This window comes from Mobula hypostoma, chromosome 9 (assembly GCF_963921235.1).
Source record: "Mobula hypostoma chromosome 9, sMobHyp1.1, whole genome shotgun sequence".
NCBI classification, from domain to species: Eukaryota; Metazoa; Chordata; class Chondrichthyes; order Myliobatiformes; family Myliobatidae; genus Mobula; species Mobula hypostoma.
In genome coordinates, this window is record NC_086105.1 from 129,877,833 (window position 1) to 129,895,386 (window position 17,554).

Here is a 17,554-nt window from a genome sequence, read left to right on the forward strand (position 1 = left end):
TTAATTCTACTTGCTCTTTGCCTGTATGGCGGGGGTTCTGAACCCTTTTTAAACCATGGACCCCTACCATTAACCGAGGTGTCTGTGGACCCCGGGTTGGGAACCCCTGCTGCAGAGGGAAGGGCATTGGTGAATTTTGTCAGTGTCCGGCATGCATTATTCATTGTTTTGAAAGAAAAAGAAGAAATGCACAAATTTGGGTGGCCCATTGGGATAGCAGATGCTGCTGCTGCCTTTTGGCTTTGATGACAGGTTCAGTGCTGACCTCTGGTACTATCAGTTTGTGCTGGTCTTTTTGGTCACTTGGGGTCCCCTCCCACCCCATTGCTCTAGTTTCTTTCCACATCGCAAAGATGAACTGAATCAGAATCAGGTTTATTATCACTGGCATATGATGTGAAATTTCTTAACTTAATGGATGATAGTCATTAAGGCATCCCACGTTATTCTTCTTAGGCACTGGTATAATTGTTGCCTTTCTGAAGCAAGTGGGAACTTCTGCCTGTAGCAGTGAGAGGGTGAAAATGTCCTTGAATATTCCTGCTAGTTGGTTGGCATAGGTCTTCAGGGCCTTCCCAGGTGCTTCATCGGGACCTTCGGCCCTGCGAGGGTTCACTCTGTTTAACGACAGCCTAACATCGGCCTCTGAGACGGAGATCACAGGGTCATCAGGTGCAGCAGGGGTCTTCACAGCTGTAGTTGTGTTCTCCCTTTCAAAGCAGCGTGCATACTAAGCATTGAGTTCATCTGGTAGTGAAGCATCGCTGCCATTCATGCTATAGGGTTTCACTTTGTAGGATGTAATGTCTTGCAAACCCTTCCCGAGTTGTCGTGCATCTGATGTCACCTCCAACCTCATTTGAAATTGTCTCTTCACCCTTGAAATAGCCCTCCGCAAATCATACCTGGTTTTCTGGTACAGGCCTGGGTTGCCAGACTTGAATGCCACAGATCTAGCCTTCAGCAGGCGACGTACCTCCTGGTACATCCATGGCTTTTGGTTTGGAATGTACAGTAAGAATGTACTGGTAGTTTAATTGGCCACTGTAAATTTAATTAGTGGTAGGTTAATTGCAAGAGAATCAAGGGGAATTGATGGATATGGGATTGTGATTGAGAGAAACTTCCAGTGAAATAAGAAGGGAATGGAGCTGATGTTATGACTCTGCTGGGAGCTGATGTAGACCTAATTGGCTGCCTTCTGTGTTACACAAATAAATTCAGCTTCTGTTTATTGTTTTTCACTCATCATGAGTATAATTCTTAAAATTCTCTCTACATTTCTAGGTTTAGTGTGGCTTAGTTAGATTTATTGATGCAAGTCTTATTCAGCTATGTACTACTGTTACAGTTACCAGACTGGAAGAGCGGGAGGCAGAGATGAAGAAAGAATATAATGCTTTACATCTGAGACATACTGAGGTAAGAGACCTTAATAGTTCATATATCCCTTCTATCGAGAGGTAGAATTTGGGATCTTGTAACAAGTTAAATTATCAATCTGTTGGATTGCAGGTGGTTTTAAGGATGTGATAATGACTGAAGGTTGTTATTGACATTTTTGTGTATAAAGAGATGAACAGTGTAACCTACTATTCCTATTTGAAGCACTTGGGAATGGAGTTTCATTCTCAGTGTTGGGAAGATCACCCAATGTTTGTAGAGCCCATCCAATGTGTTTTTCGTTCCGTTCTTTACCACAAAATGAAAACTAGCTGGGTTCAATAATAGGTGGTCAGTCTGTTCTACAGGATTAAGTTTGGAGTAAAAATGAAAAAAATTATCATGTTGATGCACAAAGTATTGTATCTAATTATGCTTGTCAAGGTTATCAGCATTTGATTACATGTGAAATAGAAATTCATATAGTTTTTATTTTAGATTATAATGATCTTGCTTTATACTCTGATATGGGCATAGGACAGCCAGGACAGCTTCTTCCACCAGGCCATCAGATTGATGAACTCCTGAATGATTTGAATGTACGCTATATTACATTGACTGTTCTATTTATTATAAATGATTATAAATTGCACATTTAGATGGAGACATAATGTAAAGATTTTTACTCATGTATGTGAAGGATGTAAGAAATAAAGTCAATTTAATTCAATTCAAAAGTAAACTTGCCCCCAGGACACCTTGAAAACATTCCTAGTATTCCTGCTATTTTGCTGGAGGTAATTTCTTTTCATTATGTGTTCGAAATTCGATCAACATTGAGACAATTTAGAACAGCAGGAGGAGCAAGAGTGATAGTGAGTACCCTTCATTTCTTTGTAGGGGTGCTGAAGTAAGTTTACACTTCGTGCTTTCTGTATAGTGTTGAGACCATAACCTTAGATTTCTGTAGTCATTGTACCTTTATTTCCATTTTACTTATTGGGTGTTCCTTTATGTGGGCTTGAATATTTTTTTTCCCTTTTCTGGTCCAGGTTTGTGAGCCCAAGTTACTTATTCAGATGGATCCATTGTAAAGTCATCCACTGATAGGGTCAGTCTGCTCTTGTAACTGTCTGTCAATTTTTACCAGTTTCCTTTCTGCTGAGTTTATCAAAACCTTGATCCAGAAAGATTGAGTCAGTGCTCTTCTAAGCTTAGAAGCATGAGAGGCAGTTTAGATTCCAGGAGAACTTGCCAGAGTAGGTGCACTCAACTCTGCTTACCTTCGTGATGTTCTGAAATATTCTTTTTGGTGGTTGCTCAAGGACCAAGGGGCCTAACCTCAGGATAAGATTGCAATGAGAAGGTTTCTTTTTCCTCTCGGAGTTGCGGATCTGTGGAATACTCTACTCTGGGGGGCTGAGAGTCATTAAACTCTTACAAAATTGAGTGGTTTTGTGCAATAGCAGATTGAAAGCTTTTGGGGTTCATTAGTGAAAGATCGGGTCAGCCATGGTCTTTCTGAATAATAGAACTGGCTCATGGGCTGAATAGCTCCTGTTCTTTCTCATGTTTTATATGTTGTTTCCTTTCATCTTGCTTGTACTGCTCAATTCGATAAAATGGTTCAAACTTTGCTGCTGATTTCATTTACCCAACCTTTGACTCAGCAACGAGGAGGAGGCTTGGATGAGAAAAAAGCTGCAGATGCTAAACATTTGAAACAAAAATGGAAATGCTGTAAATACTCAGCAAATCATCTGTGGTGAAATAAGTGCTTGTTTCAAAGAAGACATTTCATCTGAATTGAGAAAAGTTAGAAATCAAACATGTTTTATGTTGCAGAGAAGAGCAAAGGGTGGAGAGAACAAGGGTTCTCTGCACCCTGTGACTGTGTGGATTTCTTCTGGGTGCTCTAATTCCTCAGAAACATGCTGTAAATTTTCTCCAGTGAAGCTGGATGACAGGGAAATTGAGAGGAGTTGAAGGTCATGTGATGGAGAACAGGTTATAGAGAAATAAGTGGTGGGATAAGATTGAGGGGATTGCTCTGATAGTTGGCATAGACTCGCTTGCCCAAATGGCCTGTTTCTCTGTCATAAGAAAATTTGAGAAAATAATATGGGAACTTGTGTTTGGTTTTCAGCTTTCCTTAGTCCTGATGATGGTCACCTCACTGAAATGTCAACTCTCTTTCTATAGATTTTGCCTGACCTGCTGAATGTTTACAGGATTAAAAAAAAATTAACATAGTTGAGCAACTTTTCTAATGACCACCTTGCAGTCAATTGATTTTGAATATCAAAGCAGATATAAAATTGTAGCATCGAATTGCTGGATACCAGCTCTATCACATGACAACCCTCCATTTTGTTGTTGTATTTGGCACTGTCAGGTTCACTCAACCTTTTAATTTTCCATGATAGTACATTTATATTGTAAGCTCTATTCCCTACCCCCTCCCGATGATAATATGGCCAGTGTCAACAACTGATTATAGAATGGATATGAATACTATTTTTCTTCCTATTATTTTGTATTACAGCATGTCATTCCCATAACTTTTCCAAACTATTCAATCCAACTTTGTTTTATTATCTTGTATGATAATGTAAGGGGTGAAATCTGCACTGCAAGATCTTGGATATAAAAATGAATAAAACTTGATGCTGCACCATTTTATGTAATGGATCAAGAGTTCCCAATCTTTTTATGCCATGGAGCCTTACCATTAACTGAGGGATCCTTGGACCCCAGGTTGGGAACACTTGTTATAGATGGAAGAATGGATAGAAAAATGTAAAATTTGCTGTCCTCTAACATTTTTAAAAGGTAATGTGCAATATGTGATAACAATAAGATCAGAGGGTTTCGTTGTTTCCAGGAACTCGCCCAATTTCTTGAGGTTTATTCATCATGTCAAGACCCTGACAAGATATACCACTATATGCTATGGACATGGAGTGTTCAAATGATTCATTGGGATATCAGAATTAATCTTCCTCTGTTCTATGTGACTATTCTTCCACTTCGCAGATGATACAAACTTACGTGGAACACATAGAACGGTCCAAGCTGCACCAAGTCGGGGGAAATGCCCAGTCAGATGGAACGATGACTGGCAGGAACAAGTAAGCATTGTCTTAAGCCAGCTATTTTGTTGTGATAGGTTGCAGGTGGTGGATTGTCTGCACAGAGTGGCTTAAAAATGATATAATTTGGCAGCTTTGTGAAGATCCCCATATCTAGCTGATTAAGATTAACTGTTCAGTTAGTAAAATGTAACTGGAAATGTGTGGTTTGTAATGTGATGTTATCACGTCACATTTTTTTTTCAATGCCTTTGGTTCAGTGAGTAAGGGAACTTGTATTGTCTTTGTGCACAGTACCATCATTTGCAGAGTGCAGTAGCCTTGTTTCATTGTAGAAAGAATGTTGCGTCAGTATTCTGCCAGTGTCAAGTAATCACATCACCTTCAGTGTCATTGCTCTATTAGGATTGTATAGGAAAATATACAATTATACTTCCAGGATCAAAGTGGAGCTTTAGATGGACTATTTTAGCACTAGTGTGATGGATTTCCAATTTGGCACTTGGGCATGAAGGTGACATTGGAAGTTGACTGACTGTCCTAGAAACTGGGCAGGTTTCATTTCAACACTTGGCAGCCAAACTCAATAAATTGAAAAATTTCCCTGAAATGTAGGTGAATCCTTGACTGGGCAACAGTCTAGGTCAGTGGTCCCCAACCTCCGGGCCGCGAAGCATTCAGGGGTGCAGCGGTAGCCAGAGCGCACCCAGCACACCTTTAAGAAAAAAAAAGCCAAAATAAGCGAGCTAATTAATTAGGTGCCGCCCGGCACGTAAATGTCAGCCCAGATCAGAGGTGATTGCTGATTTCATTTGCTCTACGCGATGTTCACTTCTCTTTCCAGGGCGCTGGAGCCTTTAGCTGTTCCATTGTTTGGTCAATTTAAATGCCAGCCCGGACAGGCTGAAGAGACAGGGCTGTCAGGATCGAGGTGACATGTTGAATCTACACAAACTTCTAATAAGGTTTAGGTGCTGCCGTGCTTTCTTTGTAATGACACTTATGTGCTGGTCCCAGGACAGATCCTCTGGCACTTTTCAGAGAGAAGCGTCGATCCTTAATGTCAATGTCAAAGAATTTAAAGTTATTGACCCTCTCTACCTCAGTTCCTCTAATGAAGACTGGCTTCTGGGCGGCACCTAATTAATTAGCTTGTTTGTTTCGACTTTTTTCTTAAAGATATGCTGGGTGTGCTCCGGCTACCGCTGCACCCCTGCATGCTTCGCGGCCCAGTATCAGTCCGCGGCCCGGAGGTTGGGGACCACTGGTCTAGGTAATAGATTCAAACTTGTGATGAAGTGGGGTCAATGCAGAGAGACCTGGGTAGTCTGAATGCTAGAAGATTATTTGGAACTGGAGATTGTCAATGTGAAGTTGTTAAGCCCAAATCAAAGCAGAGGCTAATTACTAGGTATATTTGTTGATTATTTTAAAAAGAGCTGAGATACTGTCACAAAGAAACAGGAGTAATGCTGGGTATCAGCATGCTGGGTTTGTGGTCATAGCCTGTTGTGAGGTACTAATGAATAGAGGCTGGGTGTCGTTATGCAGCAAGGAAATTAATGGGATGGGGCTCCATCCACTCCATTTAAATGGTTTTGAGCTAGTGCACAGATACACACTCTTCTTGAACAGTATTACACAAATATTCCTGTTCATTGCTGAAGTTAATATATTGGGAGTAGTTGATTCCATATAAATAAACAAATGAGTTAATAACATTAGAATGCAGTTGCAGATAAATGGTGTTGGTTGGTTAGGGTTCAACTATTCAATGTGAACACACAGAAATAGGCCCTGTGAGACGCCATGTGTAATTAATCCCATCTGCCTGCACATAGTCTTTATTCCTCTTTTACATGGAGATGCAAACGAATAAGATGCTGGAGTGTGCTGTTGCTGTCTCTGTTCCCTACCTGTTCATGTGTCAGTCTATGTGCATCCAATACACTGCTGCCATAACTGCTTCTACCACTTTTTCTGGTAGCCCCTTCCCAACATCTACCTTTCTCTTTTTTTCAAAAAACAAACTTGCCTGGCAAATCTCCTTTAAGCTTTCTGAATCTTGTCTTAAAACTTTCCTCCATTATTTGACATTTTCATCCTGGGTGAGATGCATGTAGATTCTAACTGTCTAACCCATCTTTGCTTCTCGTAAGATTTTACATTTTTGTCTAATTATTCTTCAGCCTCTGCTCCAGAAAGCATTCCAAGTATGTCCAACCTCTCATTATACACTCTTAAACCAAACTGCATTCTGGTGACCCTCTTCTGCACCCTCTCCAAGGCCTTCACATTCTTCCTGCAATGCTGATCAACTGGCTGGAGTGTTCACTGAGATCTTTAACCCCTTGCTTCGGCAGTCTGAAGTAACCACCTGCTTCAAGCAGGCTTCGTTATACCGGTGCCCAAGAAGAACATGGTGACCTGCCTTAATGACTATCGTCCAGCAGCACTTACATCCACAGTGATGAAGTGTTTTGAGAGGCTGGTGATGAAACATATCAACTCCTGCCTAAGAAGAAACTTGGATCTACTCTAATTTGTCTACTGGCACAAGTCCACAGCAGATGCCATCTCACTGGCTCTTCACTCAACCCTGGAATATTTGGACAGCAAAGATGCATACATCAGGATGCTCTTTATTGACTACAGCTTGGCATTCAGTACTATCATCCCCTCAGAACTAGTCAATGAGCTTCAAGACTTAGGCCTCAATACCTCCTTGTGCAATTGGATCCTTGATTTCCTCACTTGCAGACCCCAGTCAGAGTGGATTGGCAATGACATCTCCACAATCTCCATCAGCACTGGTGCACCACAAAGCTGTGTGTTTAGCCCCATGCTCTACCCACTTTACACTTGTGACTCTATGCCTTAGCTTCCATGCCATATTCAAGTTTGCTGATGACACTAGTGTTGTTGGCCAAATCAAAGGTGGTGACGAATGAGCAAATGGGAGAAGATTGAACATCTGGCTGATTGGTGCCACAACAACAATCTCTTGCTCAATATCAGCAAGATCAAGGAGCTGATTATTGACTTTAGGAGGCGAAAACCAGAGGTCCATGAGCCAGTCCTCATTGGAGGATCAGAGGTGGAGAGGGTCTGCAATTTAAAATTCCTTGGTGTTATTATTTCAGAGGATCTGTCCTAAGCCCAGCATGTAAGTGCAATTATGAAGAAAGCATGGCAGTACCTCTACTTCCTTAGGAGTTTGCAAAGATTCACCATGGCATCCAAAAGTTTGATAAACTTTTGTAGATGTGTGATGGAGAGTATATTGACTGGTGGCATCACAGCCTGGTATGGAAACATCAAAGCCCTTGAATGGAAAATCCTACAAAAAGTAGTGGATATAGCCTGGTCCATTTTAGGTAAGGCTCTCCCTATCATTGAGCACATGGAGCGTCATCACAGGAAAGCAGCACCCATCGTTGGGGACCCCTGCCACCCAGGTCATGCTCTCTTCCTACTGCTGCCATTAGGAAGAAGATACAGGAGCCTCAGGAATCACACCACCAGATTCAGGAACAGTTATTACCCCTTGATCATCAGGCACTTGAACCAAAGGTGATAACTTGACTCAACTTCACTTGCCCCATTACTAAACTGGTCTCACTTTCTAGGACTCTTCATCTCATGTTCTTGATATTTATTGCTTATTTATTTACTGTTGTTATTTTTCTTTTTGTATTTGCACAGTTTGTTGTCTTTTGCACACTGGTTGAATACCCAGTTGGTGAGGTCTTTCAATGATTCTATTATGGTTATTATTCCATTATGAATTTATTGAGTATGCCCACAAGAAAATAAATTTGTGTTGTATATGGTGACGTATATGTACTTTGATAATAAATTTACTTTGTACTTAATGCAATAACTGGAGCTGCATGTGATTCACCAAATGTGGCTGAACCAAAATTTTATACAGCTGCAATGTTACTTGCCAACATTTAGACTCAATGTCTCTACTAGTGAAGGCAAGTGTACTGTATACAGTCTTTCGTAGTCTATCCACGATTGTTATCATTTTCAGGGTGCAATGTACTTTCGCCCCAAAGTCCTGGTCCATCAGTGCTCCCAGGGGTCTTGCTGTTAACTGTATACTTTCCTCTTGCATTTGACATCCCAAAGTACAATACCTTGCACTTTTCTGGATTAAAGTGATGTACGTCTTGCTGTATTATTTGACGTCTTTCCTCACTGTCCACGACTTCACCAATTTTGGGTGCCTGGATTGTGGACTGATCCCATTCTTGGCTCTCTGTTTCCGCCCACTTTCTATTTGAGTCCAAAAGTCTGTCACAGCTTGGGGTAAATGGACTGAACATCCAGAGTTTAAGATTTTGAAGATTCAGAACTTTTTGAGTGAGGAAATTCTGCCTCCCAGTACAAAAATAGTTGAATCATAGCCTCTTGTTTCCAGATTCACAGGCCAGAAGAAATAGTCTCTCAGAGAATTATGCCTTTTTAGGAGAGCATCTCTTATTCTTCTAAGTAGAGAACATGGGTTCGTCTTATGCAATCTTTATCCATTAGCTGGCCATCTCATCACGGATAGCCTTACTCATATAATGTATTCTCCTTGCAGTACAGCCCAAGTTATGATGTGGCTTCTTAACTCCCACTTTTCACCCCAAGTTCCTATCCTGGTTAGAATATTTTAAATGCCAAAACGCTCATTGAAGTGGTGTTAGGGACTTTAGTCTTTGTTGGGCAACAGGAAAGCAATATAGTCTGTTATGTATATTGAAGATGCAAACCCCTAACCATAATAACACATAAGTTGTGTGCTAGGCACAAATTCAATTGTGTGGTCATCCTGCTGTTGTTGTAATGACTAAATAGCCTCCGGAAATAGAAACCATGGCCAGTTTCTCATTCCTGGGCTTTGGATAAAAAGGTGAAAGAGAAATGTGTATCTTATTCATAGCCTCAGGTTTCCAATTGAGGCCTTTCAAGCGGTAAAGGTTCTTTGAAGAAATATAATCAAAATTTGGAACTTGGTCTCTGTCCGTTATGGAGGAGGGGCTACCGTACTGGATCTAAAGAAGCCAAGAAAGTTGTAAAATTAGTCAGCTCCATCATGGGTACTAGCCTCTGTAGTATCCAAGACGTCTTCAAGGAGAAGTGCCTCAGAAAGCTGGTGTCCATTATTAAGGACTCCCATCACCCAGGACATGCCCTCTTCTCATTGCTACCATCAGGAAGGAGGTACAGAAGCCTGAAGGCGCACACTCAGCGATTCAGGAACCGCTTCTTCCCCTCTGCTATTGGATTTCTAAATGGACATTGAAACCATGACACCACCTCACTTTTTTTTTTGATTTTATATTATTTCTGTTTTTGCACTGTTTTTAATTTAATGATTCAATATACACATATATCTTTGCTGTAGTTTATCTTTTTACTATATTATTATTGAATTGCTGCTGCTAAGTCAACAAATTTCACGACACATGCCAGTGATGCTAAATCTGATTCTAAAAGGAAATGTTTGGGTTTTCTGCAAATTATGTTCATTTTGAACTTTAGTTACTATTGTAATGCAAGAAAACAACAAAATTACAGCAAGTTCCCGTAAACTGAAATGTAATATGTCTACAGATAATTAGTTTTGGCTATGTTGACTTGAACAGCATCAAAGCATGTAGATGCAGTCCCTGAGGTTCCATTCCTGAGAAGTGTTTGTAAGCTGATTTCTCTTTAAAGTCAGAAATGTTTCTTTTCTATAGTAACCATGGTGCCCACACTTTTTATAATTTAATTTTATTGAGTGTTCACCCACAATTAAACTCATGGAAAATGTACAGCATACAGTCATTAATGAATGCCACAAAGCATTTTATTATTCTTATTAAAAAGTGCACCATGGTAGTGCAGTGGTTAGCATGAATGTATTACAGCTTGGGGTGTCGGAGTTCAATTCTGGCATTCTCCGTAAGAAAATTTGCACATTCTTTCCATGAGCGTGTGGGTCTCCCCCCAGTGCTCTGGTTTTCTCCCACAATTTAATGTTGAAAGGAATGGACAGAGTGGACGTGGCAAAGTTGTTTCCCGTGATGGGGGAGTCTAGTACGAGAGGGCATGACTTAAGGATTGAAGGACGCCCATTCAGAACAGAAATGTGAAGAAATTTTTTTAGTCATAGGGTGGTGAATCTATGGAATTTGTTGCCACGGGCAGCAGTGGAGGCCAAATCATTGGGTGTATTTAAGGCAGAGATTGATAAGTATCTGAGTAGCCAGGGCATCAAAGGTTATGGTGAGAAGGCGAGGGAGTGGGACTAAATAGGAGAATGGATCAGCTCATGATAAAATGGCGGAGCAGACTCGATGGGCTGATTGGCCTACTTCTGCTCCTTTGTCTTATGGTCTAATTCAAACACGTACTGCTTAGTATGTTAATTGGACATCGTAAATTGTCCTGTGATTAGGCTAGGACTAAATAGATGGGCCGCTGGGCGGTGCGGCATGTTGGGTCGGAAGGGCCTGTTCTGTACTGTATCTATAAATAAATAATTACTATCTTGAGAATAGTTTAAAATGCATCGTTAGATTTCTGTGTGTCAGATCATCTGTAATACAGGGAGGCCCTGAATTTAAGTGAGGCCTATCAACTGTTTCCTTTTGAAGAAGAAATCTCAGTTTGGAGCTTGGTCACAAAAGGAAACATTGGGGCAGAAATGAGAGGCTTACAGAGTTCTCTTAAAGAAAGAAAACAAGGAAGAGGTGGTTAAAGATTCAATCCCAGAGTTTAAGGCTCATCCTCAAATTGTACCGTTGAGTCTTATGCAACATCTCCCAGAAAGCAGATAGAGGCTTCAACTCAACATCTCCGTGTTTGAAAGACGTCAGCTCCTTTCTGATTTCCTCATGATTGCACCATATCTTCAGCCTGGATTTTGTGTCTTAAGTTGCTGGAGTGGGGCTTGACACTCAACCTTCTGACTCTGTTGTACCCCAGAGTCGGAGATAATTTAGTTGTCACACTACACCCTTTATTTTTACTCAATATAAAGCAGAAAGCAAATGCTAGAACTTGCTAGTCTCTGTGAATCAGTGCTATTTCTTCATTGAACTGCTTGGTTGCCCAGTCTGTTTTCTGAGCTGACACTGAATGTTCCTTTACTGGTATGGTTAGGCTTCACTGCCGGACTGAGCTTCATCCCCAGTGATGCCAATTCCCACCTTGTCTTTACTGAACTGATCTTCCTGCTTCCATGCAGATAGCTGATTTTAAATGGTGTCCTAGTTCTTCATCTGTTGTAGCCTAGTTTAATTGTCTGTGAAGTTCATGCATCTCCTTTTCTTTAATAAGTGGGGCCTTTCGTTCACATGAAAGGAATTGTTTCCCAACAGTTTCTTCATTGCCCTCTACAAAGGAATGAGTCTTTTTCACAGCAGAAAATTAAAAGTTATAACTAGTTTTCCTAGAGCATGGAATATATTTCCGAAGATCTAGCAAACGTGCATGCACACGCAAATAAACAGGAAGACACAATGGTAGGAATAGTATTTAATGTGTTTAAGAATAGAAGGTATGATTTGAAAGTAATCTGACAATGTAACACATTTCTTGTGGTCTGGGGGAGAGAGTACAAATTTATTTTCCATTTGATTGACCAAAGCATTTAATTAAACTCCGATGTATGCATTATTTTGATCACATTAACTGGAGGCATTCTAAAATTCTAAGATGTCAGCTTAGGTAATATTCAAGTTTTAAACAATTAAGTGAATACTCCAAGGAATCATCCTAAAATTGATATAAAGCATTTCGCACAGTAGTAGGTACTTTCTGAGAAAGACAAATTTTAGGATTGAATGCGGTAGCTCAGCATGCATAAGCTGGTCATGTGAAGTCCTGGAGCCAACATCAATCACTGAAGGTCCTAATATCTATACTATTTTGTCCCCAGAGTATCAATATGATTCAATTGCAAGAATATGCAGCTGTCTGTCCCCACAGGCTCTCTTTTAGAAATTTTTTAATCTTGCGCAGGTCTGAATTGCAAATATATTTCAATAGCAAAATGTCTTTCAGATTTAATTGAAAGCAAAGAGTATGTTAGTTTGATTTATCTGCATGAGTAAACTTCACTGTGATGCAGCTGATGACACTCATTGGGCCAATGACTGATACGCTGAGGTGAATTTAACATCCAAATGAGGTGAAGTTGATTAAGCCCACAGAAGTGTTTATCTCTGAGTGTCAGGTACTGCTGAAGGATATGTTGATTTATTAACTTGTCTTAAAACCTTCTAGATTAAAACATCCCTAAACTGCTTTATGGGAGTGAATTATATTAGCAAATGGAATGACTGCTATTGTGTAGAACTATATTAACTGATATTTAACAAGAAAGGACAAGTTTTAAAATGGTTTCCTAGGGAATTTTGTGAACTTTTTCCACACCCCAACTAAAGCTATCTGCAGCTTAATGTTGGGGGGCTTTTGCTTTCTACTGAAACCCCACAACATCTGCTTGTGTGATGTTGTTACTGAAAAATTCCGGATAATTACTATTGTCTTGAAATTATTGGGCTCGACATTAATGTAATGTTACTGCCAAGTTTGTGTGTGATAATCTTTGGGATAGTCCGCAGTAATTCTATCATTCCTTTCTTGATCCTTTAGTTCCCTGTAATCTATTGAAATGTAAAATTAGCGTACAAAATGTCCTCTTTTGGGAGAGTTTCAAAGGTCTCACCCTTTGCCATGATGTGAAATGGCTGATATGTCTAATTACTTAGCAGAAATTCAGTGTTGATATCTTGAGTCCAGTAGGTGCAGACAAAAGAGCAGCATTTAGGGTGTTGTTGAATTTGTGCTGACTTCCAGTAGATATGCCAAGTAATTACAGAAAATCCTTCATAACTGACATTTTTATTGTTTTTGTTTTACTGTTTTGGACAATTCCACCCATGTCACTACTGGGTTAATAGAGAAGCAGAAGATTAAGTACATTTCTACTGTGTCCCGTAGCAGTAAACCAAAAGGATATAAAATTTACACATTGAAGGTTGATCATATGACATTAACACTTCTACTAACTAAAATTGGCTGAATATGTCCTGAATTAATGAATACGAAAGAAGGCATTTTGATATCCCTGTGCTGCGTTTGTTGATTAACTTTTAAAACAGTCAATAGGAAGAGTTAAAGTTTTAGCATTTGCCCGGCCAAATCAAAGCTGATATCTGTGACTTGGCATATCTACACTCATGCTCTCATTGTGCAGTAGAATATTGTTTATGCAATGCTTGCTTTTTCTTTGTCTGTGACGTTGGGGCTTTTCTTGCTGGTAGCCAGCTGGCTGTGTGTTGTGCTGGTTTGTGACCTTTGAACTGTGTGAATTAATTGTGTTCTTCTCGTCCTGCTCTCTGTGCTATGCTGTTGCTGCTGTTGTGGCTGTTTTCTGTGTTACCACAGTCATCGCCAACCATGGAGAAAAAGGTAAATGCTGTTTAGTCATATCAACCCATCTATTTTAACGCTTCATCCTTCTTCCTTCTGGAGCTGGGAACATTAAGATTTCTTCCGACTTGACACTTTTGTTGAATTGTTATGATTAATCATTTGAAGTTTTATTTAGTGAATGAACATTGAATATGGTTTATCCAAGCTGCCTGACAAAGATGCAAGTATGCAGATAAAATATAATAGCTTAGATTTTCCACTTTGATTTTAATAGATTTGAATGAAAAGAAATGTACAGTTGGTAGAACTATTTTAAAGCTTCTCTCCTTCTGAAAAATGCTTATAAATTGAGTGAAGAATCTGAGTTTTTGTTTAAACTCACAATGGATTAATAACGAACTTTCAGATGTATAGTCAGATCAAAGGGTGAGTTTTATTTTACTTCTGGTATTATTGAGTTAAATCAAAAATGGTTTGAATGTTGCGTAAAGCAGTTAGAAACAAATAAGGCAAATAAGTTTTCTGCCTGAAAGCATGATGTCTGAATAATTGGATAAATTGTAGCCAGGGATATAATGACAGGATGATCAGAGAATGCAAAGGGAATAGTCAATAAAGATTTCACATCAGATCTACTGCAATGGAGTTAGCTAAGCGAAGAAATAATAGTACTGTATTATTGCCAATTAATATAATCTCATACATAATGAATAAATTAGGGAACTGAATAAGTGTTTCATATTGGGCTTTGTATATGCACAACTCAGTGCTTGAGTAACACAATGGGAGGTGTTAATCATCCTCATGAACAAGCATTACAGCTTCCCAAGGAGTCTGTGTGTTCTCTGGTCCATGCGCATTTGATGGGACAGTTTTAATACCTCTTGTGCACAGCTGAAAACAGTGAAAGGCATAACTAGCTACAACCATAAGCTATTATTATGTACTATTATGATGTGTGTCTCTGAGCCTCTGCATTCTGAATACTTGTAATTGTTCTCTAGGTGAATTAAAAAGCCCATTATATTAATTAAAAGGATACAAAAGATATTAATTAGAATTTACAGTACAGAAATGGGTCATTAGTTGCTTGGTGCTGGTATTTATACCTCTAGTCATCTTTCACCCATTTTCCAATAACTTCTTGGCCTATTTCTTTCTCAATAAATTAATGATATGCATTTCACTCAATGTAGCAATGTCTATTCTATTGATATTGGTGTTCGCATATGATTAAGAATCGACTGTGTGGTACAAAATCATCATGGATTTGTATGCAGTTGTTCTTGTGAATGGATTTAGTCAGTTCTTGAAGAGATGAAGTAAAAGGATCACACATAAAATGCTGGAGGAACTCACCAGGCCAGGCAGCAGGGACTCCACTACAGTTCAGAGGAGCAGATGAGGGGAGCGTTGCTCTATTTTGTGTCTGAAACAATGATTCTTGAGGTAGCTGCTAGAGGCCCTCAACAAAATTTATGACCTTTTCTTTAAATATTTTTTGTGAAGGTAGACAGAGGAGCAATCTGCTAGGCCTGAGGAAGATTTCTGCCTTAATGCTGGTCTGTAAGAAGACCCCACTCCAAAGACCAATGTACATGAGGCCTGGCTTTCTCGATGGTAAACAATAGGGTGGTGAAATCATGAGAGGATTGTACTAGGTATTGGAATGTCAAACTCTAGTACCATGAGGCTGAACTGACAAAAAATAATCACAGATGCTGGAAATCCAGAGCAATACACACAAAATGCTGGAAGAACTCAGCAGGTTGGGCAGCATCTGTGGAAATGAACACACGGTCGACATTTTGGGCCGAGACCGTTTTCACCAAGGATGAAGGGTCTCAGCCCGAAATGTCTTATCTATTCATTTACAAATATGATCAAAATTTGGATCCTTAATAGTTCAATAGTTTCATTTAATATTAGGATGTATATAATATACAACCCGAAATTCTTGTTCTTCACAGACATCCACAATAACAGAAGTGCCCCAAAGAATGACTGACAGTAAAACGTTACAACCCCAAAGCCCCCTATTCCCCCCTCCCATACAGAAGCAGCAACAAAGCAATGACCCTGCCCCTCTCCCGCTTCAGCAAAAAAAACGCATCAGTGCCCTCTACCCACCAAGCAAGCGATAGCAAAGCTCCCACGAAAGACTATGATCAGCAGTGCAAAAAAAAACCAATTATTCACCGGACATTTCAACATACCACAGGCTCTCTCTCTCCCTAATAAAGGGACAGAGAGGTGTTCCCCTTTCACAGCAAGAGGAGAGACTAACAAAGATGAACAACTCACTGATTATGGTATTAAAGTCTGCCGCAAAGCTCGTTCCCAGTTCTCGGACTCAAGAATTGACAACAAGCTGTCCTCACCAGTGAGTGAGTGAGAGAGAAAAAAAAGAACGAACACGAATACAGAACACCACACAGCTGATCCGCTGTTCCTGATGTTCTGTTTTCTCCGTCAATGGTTCGATTGGCAGCACCGGCATAGAATTGGCTGGTCCCCAGGGCCGCGAAGCCTTGGAATCCCGAAAGCATGCTCATCTTTTAGGCCAAACCTTTCTGGAGATGTTTGGTTCTGTTTTTCAAAAGCATCTGTGTCTTAGAAAGTGTGCTGTTGAAAAACTATCGAAAGAAAGCTCAGCTCTGTTACCAAGACATAGACAATCTGCATTTTGTATGGAAAATTTATAAGTAGAAAATCATTTTTTCTGTACATAAATCATAAGATACTGATGGGTTTCATTGGTGAAACCCATTCTAGTAATTATTCAGGAATTAAGAGGTACAGACAGCATGGATGTGGAGAGGATGTTTCCTAATAATGAAAGAGTCTAGGACCAGAGGGCACAGCCTCAGAATAGAAGGATGTCCCTTTAGATCAGAGGTGACGAGGAACATCTTTAGTTGGAGAATGTTGAATCTGGAACTCACTGCCACAGATGGCTGTGGAGGCCAAGTCATTGGGTATATTTAAAGTGCAGGTTAATAGGTTCTTGATTAGTCAGGGCTTTAAAGATTGTGAAGAAAAGGCAGGAGAATGGAGTTGAAAGGGAAAATAAATCATCCATGGTTAAATGACAGAGCGTAGTCAATGGCCCAAATGGCCTGATTCTGCTCCTAAGTCTTGTGGTCTAATCTAGATTGCACCAGAAAGACAAATTCATAAACATTTGGGAGAGAACTCTGCAGAATGAACAATACAATGTGAAATGGATTTTAGAAAATATGCAGAAAGTTAAACCAATTTGAAGTCGAGAACTGCACAGTGGTGCAATGGTTAGCACTGTTTCATCTTGGCTTCAGGAACTTGTTCCGGTACTGACCATGGGTGCAGTCCGGGTGTCCTTGTAAGTACTGGCTAATTAAATTTGGCACATCACCAAAGATGTTTGCAGAGGTCTACGGATGTACTGTGGAGAGCATTCTAACTGGTTGCATCACCATCTAGTATGGAGGGGTTACTGCACAGGATCATAAAAAGTTGTAAACTCTCCCAGCTCCAACATGGGCACCAGCCTCCCCAGCATCCAGGACACCTTCACAAGGTGATGCTTCAAAAAGGTGGCATGTATTGAGAACCCCCATCACCCAGAATGTGCCCTCGTCTTATTGTTACCATCAAGGAGGAGGTACAGGAGC

General features: G+C 40.1%; 1 protein-coding gene across 12 annotated transcripts in view; it reads left to right on the forward strand.

Annotated features, from left to right (window-relative positions):
• The window catches only part of mapk8ip3 (mitogen-activated protein kinase 8 interacting protein 3), a 197,406-nt gene that overhangs the window by 45,482 nt on the left and 134,370 nt on the right, over window positions 1-17,554 (forward strand). For all 12 annotated transcript variants that reach the window (XM_063059137.1, XM_063059138.1, XM_063059141.1 and 9 more), the window contains exons 3-4: window positions 1,352-1,422; window positions 4,420-4,514. In XM_063059137.1, coding sequence (XP_062915207.1) covers window positions 1,352-1,422; window positions 4,420-4,514 — 166 coding nt within the window. The remainder of the gene's footprint in view (window positions 1-1,351; window positions 1,423-4,419; window positions 4,515-17,554) is intronic.